Genomic DNA, 18,346 nt, shown 5'->3' with positions numbered 1-18,346 from the left:
CAAATATATCTGCCAGTTTGAACAAGAAACAAAGGGTGAACTCGAGTTCACTATTTTTTATTCTATCAGTAGTGAGTGTCAATATCCATGCACATATATACTAATTAAATAAATATATTTTTTCTATAGAAATAAATATATATAATATACATATTATATAATTATTTCTATACCAAAAATATATTTATTTAATGTACGTGCGTCCATTATTAAAGCAAGCTGTAGTTCCATTTCATGTAATAAACACATTTATTGCTATGCATTTATTGCTGATTTTACACGTCTCTGTAAGCTATGTCCAACGACTGCGTCAAATCTAAAAGTGACAATTTAGGTGAACGAACTATTCAGAAACAATACGAAAAAAAGTTATTTCATTTTATATAACAAATATTTCAAGTATTATGCTATTAAATGTAATATATACCATATATATATATATATATATTTATATTTATTTCCGTAAATAATATTTATTCAATAAATGTATACACCTCAAGTTTTATATGTAGTTAAAATTTTATACGATGAATAATTTCGTAAAGCAATTGTTCCTGATCTTACACAACTCTGCAAACAATTTTCAATGACTGCGTGAAATTTAAAAGTGACAGTTCAAGTAAACGATCTATTCGGAAACAAAAATACGGCTAATTGCTGACCGGTCGACCAAGAAGCTTAAGTATACGAAAAAAATATCTCAGTTCGTAGGTCCAGCATGCACCGTGGTCAAGGGTCCAGCATCCCGAAAATGGAGATCCCGAGTTCGAGTCCCGAGTCAGCCGCTTTCGTCCGACGTTCGCCACGCATACAACTATGTTACAATTTATGTTTGACTTAGTTTAGCCGTGGGGTACATCGAAGCACGAGCACCCCACACTACCAAAAATTATGCGCCTAAGCTATATTGTATATAGTTACAGTCAAGCAGTCCTAATGACCATTGACTGGGAGACCGCCTTCTTGATCACGGTAACCCCGACGCTACATGAGTATAAACCATATTTTTGAAATAGCGTTCTTATATAGACAGCTGGTGTTATTTCGCTTACGGAAATCACTTCTCAGTCCTCGCCATCTGTTGGGGAAAAGTAGATATAAAAATCCAAACACGCACACGTACATACACAAACACAGGTTTATATATACACACATATAAATATACAAATACATGTCTCTCTGAATTATATTTTTGTTTCCACAAGAGACGGCGATAAGCATGAAGTGATTCCTCGTAAGCAAAAATAAATCAGCTGTTCGATAAACCCTATTTAAAAAATATGTTCGTATTCGACTTAGAAACACGTATCGAGGAACCGTGATTCGCTCGTGTGACTGCTTGTCTGTAACTATGTAACATAGTTAGACACAATTTTTCGACAATGCTGAGGAGTCTTGCGCAACAGAAACTCCTTACAGAAATTAAAACAAACATAAATTGTAATTTGTAACATTGTAACACTGAAAATAATTTACAGACGTGTAAAATCAGCAACATGCGTTATGGAACATATTCATCATATGAAATGAAACTACATATAAGACTTGAGATGCACTTCTGTTGCATAAATCGAAAAGATTCGAAAATACGCAAAATATTGCTTTACCGGATTTTAATCCATAACGGATAAAAATTTATTTTATTTTTCATAATTTTATTTCTTATCAGAACAGATTTGTCTGACTTCGTGTTAAACGAGTTTATATACTTAATATTATTAATAATGAAAGTAATAAGTATAAGGTATGTAAGTAAAAATCCGGTATATTTATGGGAGTAAAATTTTGCATACGAGATGCATACGTATAATTCTATATACAAGTTTTAACAAATTGTCATTGAAATAAATAAAAAAGCCCATTATTAATTTGCAATAATGTTGTCTTGCGATGCACTTAATCTTCCTTTGATCGAACGGAAATTAGATTAGCCACTGATTGCTGCTTAAAGGCGCGCCAATAATAAAAGCGCCCTGAAAGCACGCATTACTTTGGATGCCGTCCGACACATTAATTTCTCTCGATTAGCTTTTGAGTAGCACGACACAGCAATGGCGTGAATGTACATGCGAAATAAAAACCTCGACATTAAAATGTCGGTCGGCACTCGGCATAAGTGGTTCTGATATTTATTATGCATATATATATATATATATATATATATATATATATATATATAACGCCTCGTAATTAAATTTAGTTTACAATGTCGAGACGTTAACTCATTTCTGCGAATTCTCAAGAAAAAAAAATAATTACCGTAGCTGAATTTTACGATAATTATATAATATTTGCTATCGTATATAACTATAATATTTTTAAGGCATAATTTTAGTAGAAAATTTCCTATTAAATTATAATAAAAAATATGAATTACCTAGCTAAAATTTTGACAGATGCATCTGTCAAAATTAAATGGTAATTAAATTTCAATTGTAATGTAAGAGCATCTAAATTTTGACTATTTGAATTTTTTTAACTATTTTTTTCGGTACATTTTTAATATTTAAAGTTGCTTCAGATGGAAATGAAATTAAAGAGCGATAGCAGGTCTCCGTCAAAGTTTCGTTTCCTTCGATCACAAAACGCGGTGAAATCTGTTTTTCTTTTTTCCGTCTTGAAAGTCCCCGACGATAATAAATTGCATGCTATCAGGAACGTACACGTGGTGCACCGGAAATTCTTTTTATTCGCCGTGACAGGAGACAACCGCGAGATGCAATGACAGCCGCCGACAATTTTTTGCACGTCGATTTTCTGCAAAACTTGGCACTAGAAATTCGCCGCGACGGGAATAGACGGGATGGAGGAAGCTTATTTTCAGATCATCCGTACTTAATATACATCGGAGAACTGTCCGATGTAAATTACGCGCCTATTTTTTTTTTGCTTACTCGAATTCTAATTTTAAACAGGTTGTCAAAATCCATCGAATATAATGACGTTTCGCACCGCGGATCTTCTCTATTATTGTCCGATCAAGAATAGAGATCTCTCTTTCTGTTCAAAGAATTCGAATGCAACTTTAATAATTAAATTAATAGTTAAAAATGTGTCGGTCATTGACAGAAGTGAGACGTTTTTATACCGAAAAAAATATTATAATAAAAAAGTATATATATTTAAGAAAATATTAGAATAAAGGAACATTTAAAAAAATATTGGAATAAAAAGTATTTAAAGAAATATTAAAATGGCCAAATTTCTAGGTATAGATAATTAATATTTTTAAGAGGAAATTCTCTATCGGGAAAATTTCAATCACTCTCGTAGCGAGTTTTTTGAATCATTGACATAAGTGTTGATCTTTTTACATAAAAAAAATATTAAAAAATATTAAAATAAAAAAGTATTTAAAAAATATTAAAATAAAACAACATTAAAAAAATATTAGAATAAAAAGTATTTTAAAAAATATTAAAGTGGCTAAATTTCAGCTGTAGGTAATTAATATTTTTAAGAGGAAATTCTCTATCGGGAAAATTTCTATCACTCTCGTAGCGAGTTTTTTGAATCATTGACATAAGTGTTGATCTTTTTACACCGAAAAAAAATATTAAAAAATATTAAAATAAAAAAGTATTTAAAAAATATTAAAATAAAGAAACATTAAAAAAATATTAGAATAAAAAGTATTTTAAAAAATATTAAAGTGGCTAAATTTAAGCTGTAGGTAATTAATATTTTTAAGAGGAAATTCTCTATCGGGAAAATTTCTATCACTCTCGTAGCGAGTTTTTTGAATCATTGACATAAGTATTGATCTTTTTACACAAAAAAAAATATTAAAAAATATTAAAATAAAAAAGTATTTGAAAAATATTATTGTAAAATAAAGAAACATTAAAAATATAATATATTAGAATAAAAAGTATTTTAAAAAATATTAAAGTGGCCAAATTTCAGCTGTACAGGTAATTAATATTTTTAAGAGGAAATTTTCTATCGGGAAAATTTCTATCACTCTCGTAGTGAATTTCGCGACACGCAAAAACCCTTTCATTTTTGTTGCGGTGGACACGCAGGTGCGCGTAATAATACCTGTCTCTCGTGGACGCACAATAACGCAGAGCTGGACCGGTAGAAGGACGCGTCCCCCTTAGCCCCCTGTTTTTTTTCAACATCGCTCTCACAGCGTGCGGTGCGTAAGGGCACTCCATCACTCTCGACGATGATTCCGCTATCCACCAGGCAGATATATCTATCCGTCTGGTCTAGGACCAGAATTCAGCGTTGACGCGCCCTTCACTCCGACAGGTGCGAATCCGGTCTTGTTTTCTATTTCCGGTCCCACCGCTAATTGTATATTTGATATCCGAAAAAGGCGCAGATTTTTTTTACGAATTTTTAGGCGCTCGATGCATTGTTGAGGGAAGAATGAGAAGCCCGAAGAGAGAGAGGAGGTTTATCGACGTCGCGAGGGTTGTTTATTTCTCCCCTTCAACCCCCTCCTGTTTTTCCGCCAGGACAATCCTTATTGTCTGCTGTACCTACATGTTAACGGGAGCGGAGAAAAGCGGTTGTGTAACAACGAAAAATAATAGGTGCGCTGTTCGATGAAGTTGCGGTTGTCATGACAGCATCCGGCTCGACATATCGAAGCCAGTGATTCGAAACAAATAAATAACATCGAGGGTGAAAATTGTATATTCTGAGGCCCCCCTTTTTTTAGAAATTTTTTAAGAAACTACTGATGTCATATGGACGTCCGCAGAATTTTTTCCAGGAAGAGGCATAGTTAAATTTTATAATTGTTTAAATTTATTTTTTTATTTTCATTTTTTAATATTTAATATACAAATATATTCCAGTGTTTATTTAAAAGACGAGCAAATGCTTAATTTTTATATTCTGAGGCCCCCTTTTTTTAGAAATTTTCTAAAAAACTACTAATGTCATATGAGCGTCTGCAGAATTTTTTCCAGGAAGAGGCATAGTTAAATTTTATAATTGTTTAAATTTATTTTTTTATTTTCATTTTTTAATATTTAATATACAAATAAATTCCAGTGTTTATTTAAAAGACGAGCAAATGCTTAATTTTTATATTCTGAGGCCCCCTTTTTTTTAGAAATTTTCTAAAAAATTACTGATGTTATATGGACGTCCGCAAAATTTTTTCCAGAAAGAGGCATAGTTAAATTTTATAATTGTTTAAATTTATTTTTTTTATTTTCATTTTTTAATATTTAATAAACAAATATATTCCAGTGTTTATTTAAAAGACGAGCAAATGCTTAATTTTTTTATTAATTCCAAGGGGGAACAAATGCTGCCTCTGATCTATTAATTTTCGGAACCTTATCGCGAATTATTAGATTCTCAAAAATTAAGACTGATCCATCTTTCATATCGCGCAAATTGTATAAATTCGAAATTCTCATTATTGCACGATTACACACTTTTTGATGAAGTCACCGCGACAGAAATATAAACTCTCTCTCGAGAAAAAGGCGTTTTACCGAGGAGAGGAGACCGCAATGAAGGACGTAAAAAACAGAAAAATAAAGAGGATTGTGTGTACTTTCCCTGAAGAAGATTATATACGAGTATATATGCAAGATAGAAAATAACGCGCGATTAACACCGCGGCAAAACAATCATAAATCCTTTCTTATATTCTCAAAGTTAATTTTTCAAATGTTGGAAAAATTGTTTTAATTTAGTCTGTAACAGCAAACTCCTACAAATGTTGTATTAAAAATTATCTTTGTTGACATTTGCACTTTCGAAATAATCGTGCTTTTTTATATTAATTTCTTACCTTGTTAAGATCCAGCTTTTTAATTTCTTACCTTGTTAAGATCCAGCTGATTATGAGATGTCTTGAATATTCAAGATCGAAACTCAACTGTGTCGTTGATTAATTAATTTTTACGATACGCAATATGTGTATAAAAATATAAAATCACGTTTTTCTGTATATGTGCATGTATATATGTATATATATGCATGCATAAGACAAATTATATCAAATCCAATTAAAGGACACGAAAGCATCGCGATAATGAAATTTTGTATCGTAAACGGAATGAAAAACATTGACATAAAATTAAATAAAAATAAGCTAATTATTCTCACGACAAGATCCACGGCTCCTGTAATTTTCTCTTATTTGAAAAAAATTCTCTCTATTCGCAATTAAACATACATATTGTATGTTGCATAGAATATTTGCTCTTATTCGAAAAAAATATTCATTTTTACGTATCGCACTAATTAGAGCAAATTATGCGGAGCAATTTACAAATTTTTATTGCGGATCGAAAAATCATATTAAAATAATAAGGATATTATTTTTTTCCATACACACACACACACACACGTATATACGTGTGTGTTTATGACTAATTAGAGGAAATTGCGGTGAGGGCGATTTGCAAACAAATATTTTGATTACGGATCGAAAAAGGCGCGTGCAAATACGAGAGCGGAGATAGTTTGCTGTGTACTCACTGATGAGTGGTAACGTTGAAGAAGAGATGCGAGAACTGCGGCGCCGAGTCCTCCGGGCCGTGTGGAGCGGGAAAGCTCGCGACCAACATGACCGGTTTCCGGGCGGAATTGTGTTTGCTCTGTCTTAGGAAAGCCACGCTGTCGTTGGCTATCAGGTCCGGGTAATAGTCCCTGCTGTACTCGAAGCCGTGCTTTATCTTCTTGCCGTTCATATTGACGCTGTAGTTGTAGTAGCGCGAGTTCATTATAAGACCGCCCCATTCCCGCCATCCTGGCGGGATATAAGAGCCGTTGTACTTGTTCAAATACTTGCCAAAGTACCCTGAAATCATGGAAAAAGTATCGCAAAAATTTCAATTATTTTATTTCATTTCTCATTTATTTTTTATCATTAAAAAATAGTCATGACAAAAATAATCTTGAATAATAGTCATATATAATGATAAACATAGTCATGAATAATAGTCATATATATAATGACAAAACTAATCTTAAAAATAATAGTCATAAATAATAAATAATAGTCCCGAATAGTCATCAATAAAATAGTCACTATCATGGAATCATGGAAAAAATATCGCAAAAAATTCAATTATTTTATTTCATTTCTCATTTATTTTTTATCATTAAAAAATAGTCATGACAAAAATAATCTTGAATAATAGTCATATATAATGATAAACATAGTCATGAATAATAGTCATATATATAATGACAAAACTAGTCTTAAAAATAATAGTCATAAATAATAAATAATCGTCACGAATAGTCATCAATTAAATAGTCACTATCATGTAATCATGGAAAAAATATCGCAAAAAATTAAATTATTTTACTTCATTTCTCATTTATTTTTTATCATTAAAAAATAGTCACGACGAAAATAATCACGAATAATAGTCATATAAAATGACAAATAATTATGAATAGTCATATATAATGACAAAAATAGTCATAAATAATAGTCACGAATAATCATCAATAAAATAGTCACTAATTTATATTTTTATATTTTAGTTGGTTTAATCTCGTGTCTTTCAATTATTATAATATGATAACACAGATATAAAAATGCATATATATATATATATATATATATATATATATATATATGCATATAGTTTAATTATGCTATTCATATCGCTATGTCAAAAACTCGCGCTTATTTGCGAAATATTACTTGTCATTCATTTAACAAGTTTTATGACTAAACTGTGGATGTGAAAATTATTATATTTCCCATCAAACAAGTTAAATTAAGTGGATTAAGAGATTGTTGCAATCAATATTTAATACGAGAAAATTTGTGGCTTACACCTGTATTTTTTTCGATTATACTATACTGATTTAATGTACATAAAAAATTAAATAAGCCATGAACATGAAGTTTTAGATGTTGGATTAATGTAAAAAAGGATTTGTTCTTACCCTCAATCAATAAGACAATAATAATTAATATGGCTCGGGCACGCAATGTTACAAGGACTGACTCATGTAATAAATCGGCCACACGGCATTTCGACTTTGCGTTACTTGACGCGAAAGCGGAAAGTAGAATTAATCAAGTTAAACTAAACACGCGATGACGAAGAATGTGAGCAAAAATTTACAAGGGTTTTATACATGACTCATGTGCACTCGATTTATTCATTATGCAGTAATAATGTTGACGATTAATCTAGTCATCTAACTAAAGTTCTAGTCATCTTACTAAAGTTTATATTAATTTTTGGTCTAATGAAAAAAAAACATAATACACAAAATACTAACATGCAAAATTTAAAATTTTTACCATTTAGTTATTTAAAAATTTAATTTATCGTTTTTTTAGAAAATGCCAGTTTTTGCTGGGTTTTTCCGGAAAATACCGTTTTTTACCATTAATATGGACTTTAAAAAAAAAGAGGAATTTTACTAACCCTGAAAATTATACATGAATATATCAATATATGTATCAATCACAGTATATAAAGAGGAATTAAATTTTGACAAACATAATTAATAAATTGTAGAGCTCTGATCATAAATGAAGATGACGAGATTAATTGAACAGACTCTGAAAGTTATTGTTCATTTCATTATCCGAGCAATCATTTTTGATGATGATTGCGGTAGATAGGACTGATACTTTTTTGCTCGCACATTTGTGAGCGTATATATTTGCTAACTCATACATTATAATTTTTATATTACGGTCAGTTAATATTTATGTCACATTTCTTTAAACTGAGAATTAATTTATATTTGACTTCCATCTGATATATCAAAATTGATATAAGCGAGACACAAGTATTGAATTATACATATTAAATAAGTATATTTCATTTACAATTTCTAAATAAAATAATAAAGAGGAAAGAGTCAAATTATATATAACACATAACTTTTATGATGCCATAAGATACGAATTCCTAAGTTCTTAATTTTCTGTGTATATATACATATATATTATGTGTTTAGAAATATGTTCAATTTTTCGATTTGCTCAATTCTTGTCATATTTATTTCACATATTTAGATCAATTTATGTTTGTGTTATTTTATATGTAAAATCTGCACATACTAAAAATTTATTTTCCAGCAGAGTTATAGATATTATAGTCGTCATAACTAAAGCATCTGCAAAATGCAATTGCATCATTTTTCAAGTGAATTCTTTAATAAAAATTAATTCTTCTATAAAAGTGTACAAATTTGTAATATAAAATTATGTGGATAATGTTATGGGTCATAAAATTTTTGCAAATTTTTGCATACTTTATTCTACTTTTAAGATATTTCGGATAAAATGATATTTAATTTTTTAATTAAGATGTTTTAAACGTTCTTTTATACACTAAATCGAATTAAACATAAATCATTTATATATATCGTCATAAAAATATGACTCTTCTATTAATATTTAATCTATCAGTAGATATAAACAAGTTGTATCTGTTCAAGTGCGTGATTTATTTTATACACATGAAACATTTTAACTCCTATATTTGTCGAAGAAAATCCAATATTTGTTTACAGCTAGTAAAAAAAAATAAATAAATAAAAAAATAATAAAAAAACAATTGAGATGAATTGATAGTAAAAACAATTTGGACAAAAATGATCGCGCTATTACTTTTATTATATTATAGAGCGTACGAAATAAGAGAGAATTTTATAAAAAATAATTCTTTCTTGAGAAAAACGTTGCAGTTATAATTTTTCTCTCTTTATTATTTGCAGCTTAAAAAAATTTGTGCGGCGAATACATACACATTTATATTAATAAATTATCAATAATCACACGGAAAAAAATTTATTAAAGTCAAAAAAATAAGTTTCTTTGAATTTAATTTTCTTAATTTAAAGAAGTATTTGATAATTTTAAGAAAACAGTTTTATTTAAAAAAAAATGTGTTTTAAAAACAAAATATTTTTTTTAAATATAAATATTTTAATTTTAAAAAAGATTTATTTAATTTTAAATATTGTAGCATATAAAAAATAATAAATGATTTCTTTTAAATAAGCAAATAAATTTTTTAAAATATAAAAAAATGTCAAACAAAAAAGGAAAAGAAATATGAGAAAAATATCAAAAAAACTATATTATGGAGAATAAATATTAAAAAAAATCCCCAAAGTGAATATTCCGCTATATACCGATGATAAATCAAAAAGCAATTCCATTTGCCCGCTTCTATCTCTTTCGGGGAGGTTCCTCGGTCAAGATTCATCCAGTTCGCCGAAATCTGAATTATTCATATCGGAGCGGCATCAAATAATTAATTCAAAGGCGCCACACGGCGCGAGGCCATTTCTTTCGGGAGGTCTGCCTCTACTTTTGCTCCCGCAAGTTCTATTCGAAGGGAGAGCCTCGTGCGGCAGGATATAACATTTCTTATTGATAATATTATAGTTGCATGTATGACGATTTCAGAGACGAAAGCATTTCTTTTTTTGTCGGGTCCCATCGATCGTTTTACTTCTACTTTTTTATCTCGATAACATCTCAATATAAAAAATGTTCTTCTCGTCCAATAAATATGCCGACCATTATATAAATCGCATAAATCGTTATTTTTTTAACCGATTACATTTATATAGAAATAATTATTTCATTAAAATATTGAATTATACAGGAATTATAGTGCTCTAATAAATTCTGTTAAAACGCGATTTAATAATAATAATCTTTTGTTACCTGAGAAATTTTAACCATAATTACATTTATATAGAAATAATTATTTAATTAAAATTATGAAATTACAAAAATATTAAATAATTAAATAAAAATATTAAAATATTAAATATGAATCAGCGCTCTAATACATTATTGAAACATATACGGTTGTATAATGTATAATATATATATATATATATATATATATATGACACGTTTTTGCTCGCGTGAGCGACATGGAATAAAACGAGTCCTCTGATTAATCACGCAATATGACGCAAACTTTTCCGAATCGTTCGTCCAGATAAAGTCAATCAGACAGCTCATTACAAACGAGATATGTTTCTCATGTCTGGACAAGATGACGCGTTGTCGCAATTTACATAAACGACCCTTCCGTTATATTCGATAATACTCGCGATTGCGCTCTAATTATCGGCAATTTGCACTTATTGAGTCTCATTCCGCGAATTCGTTGAAGCGATGACGCGATCCGATATTATATCGTCGCGAATTCATTATTTCGATCCTCGGCGCCCAACATTTACAGGGTGTCTGACATAAGGTGTCACATGAAAATATATTATATATAAATAGATATAATAATAATAATAATAATATATATATATGTAAAAAAAATGTATATATTAATATATACAGGGTGTTATAAAAGTATAATAAATCTTATTAATCGCTATGATTAAAAAAGAAGAGAAATATAAAGTCCTTTTTTATTCAAATTAATATGTAAAATACATTTTTTTTAAACTGAAGATATTACTAAAGTTCAGATTATTAATTTTTGGTCTAATGAAAAAAAACATAATGCACAAAATACTAATGTGCAAAAAATGATGGCCTTCTTCGACATTTTTGCTGAGGAAAAATCGTCTCCAAATATCGAGATCTACGTGCATATTTTCGGTGTGACACTTTATGTCGGACACCCTGTATATACTTAATTTATTATATGATATTGCCAAGTTCAGGCTTTGATTTTGCAATAATTATATGACATAATGTTATAATCAGCGTATCAGAAGGGCAGACAGTTGTTTGTGACAGAAATTATACGACCAATACGCATTTCATTCATATAAATCAAAACGTATATGCCACTGCATCTCTAGAAAGTTAAATTTTATGACAAAATATATGTCACTTTATCATGACGCGTATTTATGCAATATAGTTTCAATTAAAAAAAAATCTGCAAATTGAATATTAGTTTTTCTGTAAAAAAAAGTGTTTTGATAAATTTTTATATATGTATAATCTATTATATTAATTATTATATATATATATATATATATATATATATATATATACATTGAAAAAAATAAACTTGACTAAACCTTTCAATTGAATATTATTTTGTTGATTAAACATAATATAGAAATATTTAAATTAAATCTAAGTAACATTAAATCTAACAAAACGTATATTTGACTTAAATACCAATATATTTTCAATTAACAAAATAATAATTTAGTTGAAAGGTTTAGTCGAGTTAACAATTTTTTTTCAGTGTATAATTATTATATGTATATAATTTTTATGTTCAAAAAATCAAACAGATTATGGCTTATTGTTTAATAAATGTCAAGCAAACTCTAATTTATCAAAATTTCAATCTTTAGTCAGTGAAGTCAGTCAATTATGAAGATAATTAATTTTTGGAGAATAAAACAACTAAATTTGATTTATATATAAATCAATTTTAATTAAAAAAAAAATCAAATTAATTCTAAATCCTCGAAATATATTTATATTTCTTGCACTATATAAAATGTTATATTCACAAATAAATTCATGAGAGCGTTTCATGAAATTTTCATGATACATAACACATTGAAATGTGCATATTAATATAATATTAATAATATAACGTGATTACTAATATAAATCAAATTTTAATTTAAAAAAATCAAATTAATTCTAAATCCTCGAAATATATCATTTATATTTCTTGCACTATAAAATATAAAATGTTGTATTCACAAATAAATCCGAGAGAGCGTTTCATGAAATGTTCATGATAAATAACACATTGAAATGTGCATATTAATATAATATTAATAATATAATGTAATTACTAATATAAATCAAATTTTAATTAAAAAAAATCAAATTAATTCTAAATCCTCGAAATATATCATTTATATTTCTTGCACTATAAAATGTTAAATTCACAAATAAATCCATGAAAGCGTTTCAAGAAATGTTCATAATAAATAACACCTTGAAATGTGCATATTAATATATTATTAATAGATAATTTTTAAAAAATAATAATTTTTTTAATTATAATTATCTACGTAACGATCCTTAAATGACGATTGAAACGGAATAAAACATCAGTATTGTCGACAATTACGCATCGCACCTGTTGCTTCGGAGAGAATAAATCTCCGGAAGAACGCGAATTAACTCCGCGAATAAAGAATGACGGAGCGCGAATTAAGATTCTCGAACGGCGGATGCGTCTCGAAGGTATTCGATCGTAAAGAAACGGAATCAGTTCAGTCGCTTTTGTGGTCGACAAAAGGGACAGGAGGTAAAAGGAAGGCCGAGGAAGCGTCGGAATATTCTGGCGCCAGTCACGGACCGTAAAAAAAAAAAAGAAACAAAAAAGAGAACGAAACGATAAAAGCGGTCGATGCAGCGGATACTTGGATATGGAAGAATATGGGTCAGCCAAGCAAATGAATTTTGCGAAAGGAACATTTCGTGTCTGAAAATTGACGGCATCCTCGGGCGTCATATATGTATGCGTTATTCAGCGTGAAAATCTTCCGAATAAATTCGGACATTTTTTTAAACGAATGAATATTAATCACAAAAAATTATGGGAAGCGTAAAATAATCAGAAGAATTGCAGAACGTCGATAAATTCGCAGCTTTCGCGAGAAAGTGTTCCGAATAAATTCATACATTTTTTTAAACGAATGAAGATTAATCCTAACAAATTATGAAAAGCGTAAAATAATTAGAAGAATTAAAAAATTTCGATAAATTAAACTTTTCAGAAAATATGATCCGAATAATTTCATACACAGAGAGAATTTTCTCTTAAAATTTATCTTGAAAATCATAGTACTTAATCGTGAGACAATTATGAAAGAATTTTATAAAAGTTTCTTTGGTTAAATTAATCAAAGAAACTTTATTTTTTAATATTTTTTAAATATTTTTTTATTTTTTATTTTTCAGGATAAATTCTAAGAGAAAATTATCTCCATGTACATTTTTTTTTAAATAAATGAATATTAATCTTAAAAATTATGGAAAGCGTAAAATAATCAGAAGAATTAAAGAATCTTGATAAATTAAGCTTTCAAGAAAATAAATATAATTTAGCCTTTTAATCTTCAATTTAATTATCTATCTATAAGTGGATTTTACTTCACCAGAGATTGAATTGAATGATGTATAATTCAATATCGAATCGGATAATTCAGTGTGGAGATTTTTAATGAATTAAACAGTTTCCAATAGTGAATTTATATTTCTGCTAAAGAAAACAACCTCCAATATTAAAAATAACATTATTAAAATATACATTGCTATATAATTTTAATGTTACTGTCCCGTTTTTATTAAAATTTAGACATTACATTCGTGTCAAAATTTGATTACAAAATTATATATTGCGTATGATAATAAGTAACTTATAAATTGTATTTAAAAAAAAGAAAATATAGTGTTATGATGTTATGAATTATAATAAAATTTTAATTTTTTAATCTTTTTTTTATGTAATACAAATACTGTAATACAAAATACTGAATTATCTTTAGCTAAATAAGTATTTATGCTAATATTATACATCTTAAACCTGATATGTCAAAATATTATTGTATAATATATTAGGATTCCTTATATCTCATTTTATTAATTCAATAGCAGAGTATAGAACGAACAAATCGATTCCTTGTCTTATTATTAATTCGACAGCCCTAGAACGAGTTTGATTAATCAAGTTGAGATTATTATAGAAGAGAAATAAAAATATAATTTATGTCAATTTCAGTTCATTACCGTATATTTAACAAGGAAATTCACGAGCCACATTCTTTTTATGGATTCCTGCCATTTCGAGAACAATTAATGTCATCCATAAAAAAAAGAAAAAAATACACACGCCGAAAATTATCACAATTAAGGGGATGCTGACCATGTCTGTTTAACCGACTTTGATTTTTCTTTTTATTGGCTATACAGATTGAAAAATTCCCCACAATTAAAGTATTGATAATAATAAACAGGGAGCGTAATTTCGTATAAAAATACAATAAAAGTTAAAAAATTACAGTTTCTTTATCGGTCTCTTGCATCAGCTCATAACATTAGTTATTTAATACGAAAATTCTGCAGTTTATTTGTGCACAAAATATGGCCCTCCCAATAGAGATAACATGAAAGAATAGCGCTCTCCATTAATTATTATATCAGTACTTTCATTGTGGAGAATTTTTCAATCTGTATATTCAATAAAAAGTAAACCTAACCTAACTTAAAGTTGGTAAAACAGAACTACAGCATCCCCTTAAGCGGCGCAAATGAATTCGGAATATCGAGGTGTGCCAGAATTGGTTATAGTAGAAGCGGGCGATTATTTTAGGAAGTTGTTTCGCGTGTGGCTGGAGCATTAACCCGCTTTTCGAATTCTAGCAAACGCTAGACGCGCTTCGGCCGACGATCGTTTATTCGCTTGCATGTCGGCCCTGTTTGTTACGACCGAGGGCAAACCGTTCTCTCTCTCTCTCTCTCTCTCTTTCCCTCGTGTCGAGATTTAGAGGTACATCGCATGTTTCCACCGCTGCCTAACTAGCCGTTCAACGAACAACACTATTTTCCCATAAAAAGTCTTGCATGACAAAACGGAGTTTTATACGTCCCGCAAATCGTGAGGCCGTTATTCGGGATCCGTACATGATATACAAACATATCTAAGACGTCAACCCACGTCGACGATATTAAAGAAAAATAAGCTGCCAGAGGAAAGAGTATACGTAACAATCTTGAAGGCATAAAATGTTAAAAAAAAGTATATATTAAATTTATTTGGAATGTATTTATTTCGTGATATCAGGAGGCTCCGAAATCTTGACTGAAGAATAAAGTAAAAGCATCGCGGATATTAATTTTTCTTAATAAAAAATGCACGGGAAAAAATATTAATTCCATCATACACTTAGAAAAATGTTAACCTGACTAAATTTCAACTATATATAACAAAATTTTGTTAATTGAACGTATATTAGTATTTAAGTCAAATTTAAGTTTTGTGTGTTAGATTATTTAATATATTATATTTAATTTAAATATTTTTAATGTTCAACAAAATATTCAGTTGAAACGGTTTAATCAAGTTAACAATTTTTTTCAGTGCATGATATTATAAATATAAAATATTACTTTAATATTATTATATATGTATAAAGTAAAATTGCATAAAATTTTTATATGCATAAAAAATTACATATTTTATTCAAACCTTTTAAAACGATGTAATTTTTTATGAGCAATTTCATCATATTTTCTACAGTGAGACTCCTAAATCATGTATGTATACTTATTAATGAACATCTAAATGAAAAATTTTAATTCTAATGTATCTGAGTTTTAATAAATTGCAGATTGCTAGGGCTGTTTGTTTATTATGAAAATAGCAGTATTAATGTTCATAAGAAATTTCATTTACAATAAATTCGATATACTATAGTATATATAAATTTTATTTGTAAATTAAATAAAAAATTTTTTTTGTTTATAAAAATAAAATATTTATAATAATAATTATAAATATATTGAAAATTTAATTTTTATACAAATCTCAAGTATATTGAAACTCTCGTATAACACGACTTACGAAGCACGATTTTAAATTGACAAATTAAGAGAAACATATTTTAAATAAAAATACTGTCATATTTTTTATAAATATTTTTACTCGAGATACAGACAGATGAAACTAAAGACGTATCCATCAGTTGTGAAATGCCACAGAGATATTTGTGTCCGCCTTCCTAACAAGTATATATTATGATAATCGAGCTTCCTACAGTCATTTGAAACAATACATCGTATAGTGTCGGCGAGGCTTTCTTCAGCACTAACAGATACGGAAATGTTCTCTCCTTACGATCTCTCCTTACGTATGCTATATATATGTCACCATCAACGTCGTTTCCGGCCGCTGTCATTATGCACTTATTACGATGAACCGGATAATAGATCCTGATTGGTTTCATTATTCATGCAAACCGCGTTTGCATCGTAATGACACTTTTCCCTTTTATCTCGTTTCTGCGCGCTTTCAGTTATATAATATCTTATTATTGTTGGTGTATGGCTATGATTATGACTGACATTTCTCGAGACAGATGTCAATTGAATTTACATTCAAACCGTGCTCCTCAGACACGAGCAAAAATTTTAACAAGCCGCGCATCTGTCCATCTTTCGTTAAAAACGCGTTTCCGGCAACTATTTTATATTATATTTTTTATTAGTATATGTTATCATTTTATTATATTTTATATTATATTTTATAGTATTTTATTATATTTTTTATTATATTTATTATATTATAACTTTCTTATATTTTATATTTAGATCTTATATTATAATTTATTATAGTGTGATATAAAGACTATTATGTAATATCCATTATAATATCAAATAATTCCAGTTTACAGTAAAAAATTAAAATAAAAATTACATAATATATTTTACATGATATTATAATTAAATCACATTATATTATAACTTTATTATATTATATATGATATTTATATCCTATTTTATAATTTAATTATTATAGCGTGATATAAAGAATATTACGTAATATCCATTATATTATCAAATAATTCCAATTTACAGTGGAAAATTAAAATAAAAATTACATAATTCTCGTATATTTCTATATACAGACCATTATCGAATATTTCGTATACGCGCAAACACGCGTATTTTTTCAGCGATTTAGGTAGGATCGCGAAATTCCCGATTACATCCCTGGTGCATCGGGATGCACCTGCATCATAGGGGCCCTTTTGTGATCGCTCTGAAAATCGTGAATGTTTCGTTCGTAGCTTTTTTCCTCTCTTCTTCTTCGCTACCTTCTTCACGACTATAGAGGCACAACGTGCACACATGTGCATAGTGTGCATCTTCGTGCATTCCATGAATGCACTTGAAAAACTAATGGTGGGTCCTCTCAAACTAGGCAAACAATGCTTCTCCTACGAGGCTCCGTCGTGCGACGCGATTTAAATTTAGATAATCTCACCTGCATGGTCAACGAAGTTTGCATGTGTATGTATATAATGTATGTGTGCGGATTCTCGTAGAACGGAAAACACGCGATAAATCAGCAGTTTTATGCCGCGATGAAAAGTGGAATAAAGTTACGCGGCCTCGATGTGTATATATTAATAGTATATGCAAATAAAAATTAATTATTTTTTTCATATTGAATGATAATGAAAAATGATCATATAACATTGATTATACATTTATTATTAATCGTCATTCAAGATTTTTCACGTTTTTCAGGGCAAATTTCGTCCATCAAATCAGTCTTTCCAAAATAATTTTTATCCTTGTCTCTCTAAAATAATTTTAAATATTTCACAAGCGAAAAGTTATATCTATACGTATATAAAATATATATTTTATGATCAGAAAGATTTGTATACATATACATAGTTCGAGTATGAT

At 28.6% G+C, this 18,346-nt stretch overlaps 1 protein-coding gene across 7 annotated transcripts in view; it reads right to left on the bottom strand.

Annotated features, from left to right (window-relative positions):
* Positions 1-18,346, bottom strand: part of Sulf1 (Extracellular sulfatase Sulf1) — a 175,378-nt gene that overhangs the window by 63,212 nt on the left and 93,820 nt on the right. For all 7 annotated transcript variants that reach the window (XM_085487313.1, XM_085487314.1, XM_085487312.1 and 4 more), the window contains one exon: positions 6,457-6,778. In XM_085487313.1, coding sequence (XP_085343439.1) covers positions 6,457-6,778 — 322 coding nt within the window. The remainder of the gene's footprint in view (positions 1-6,456; positions 6,779-18,346) is intronic.

Source organism: Nylanderia fulva, unplaced genomic scaffold (assembly GCF_048542155.1).
Source record: "Nylanderia fulva isolate GAGA-0341 unplaced genomic scaffold, ASM4854215v1 Scaffold53, whole genome shotgun sequence".
Classification (NCBI taxonomy): Eukaryota; Metazoa; Arthropoda; class Insecta; order Hymenoptera; family Formicidae; genus Nylanderia; species Nylanderia fulva.
Note: the sequence above shows the minus strand (reverse complement) of the source record. Positions and strands in the feature narration are given on the sequence as shown.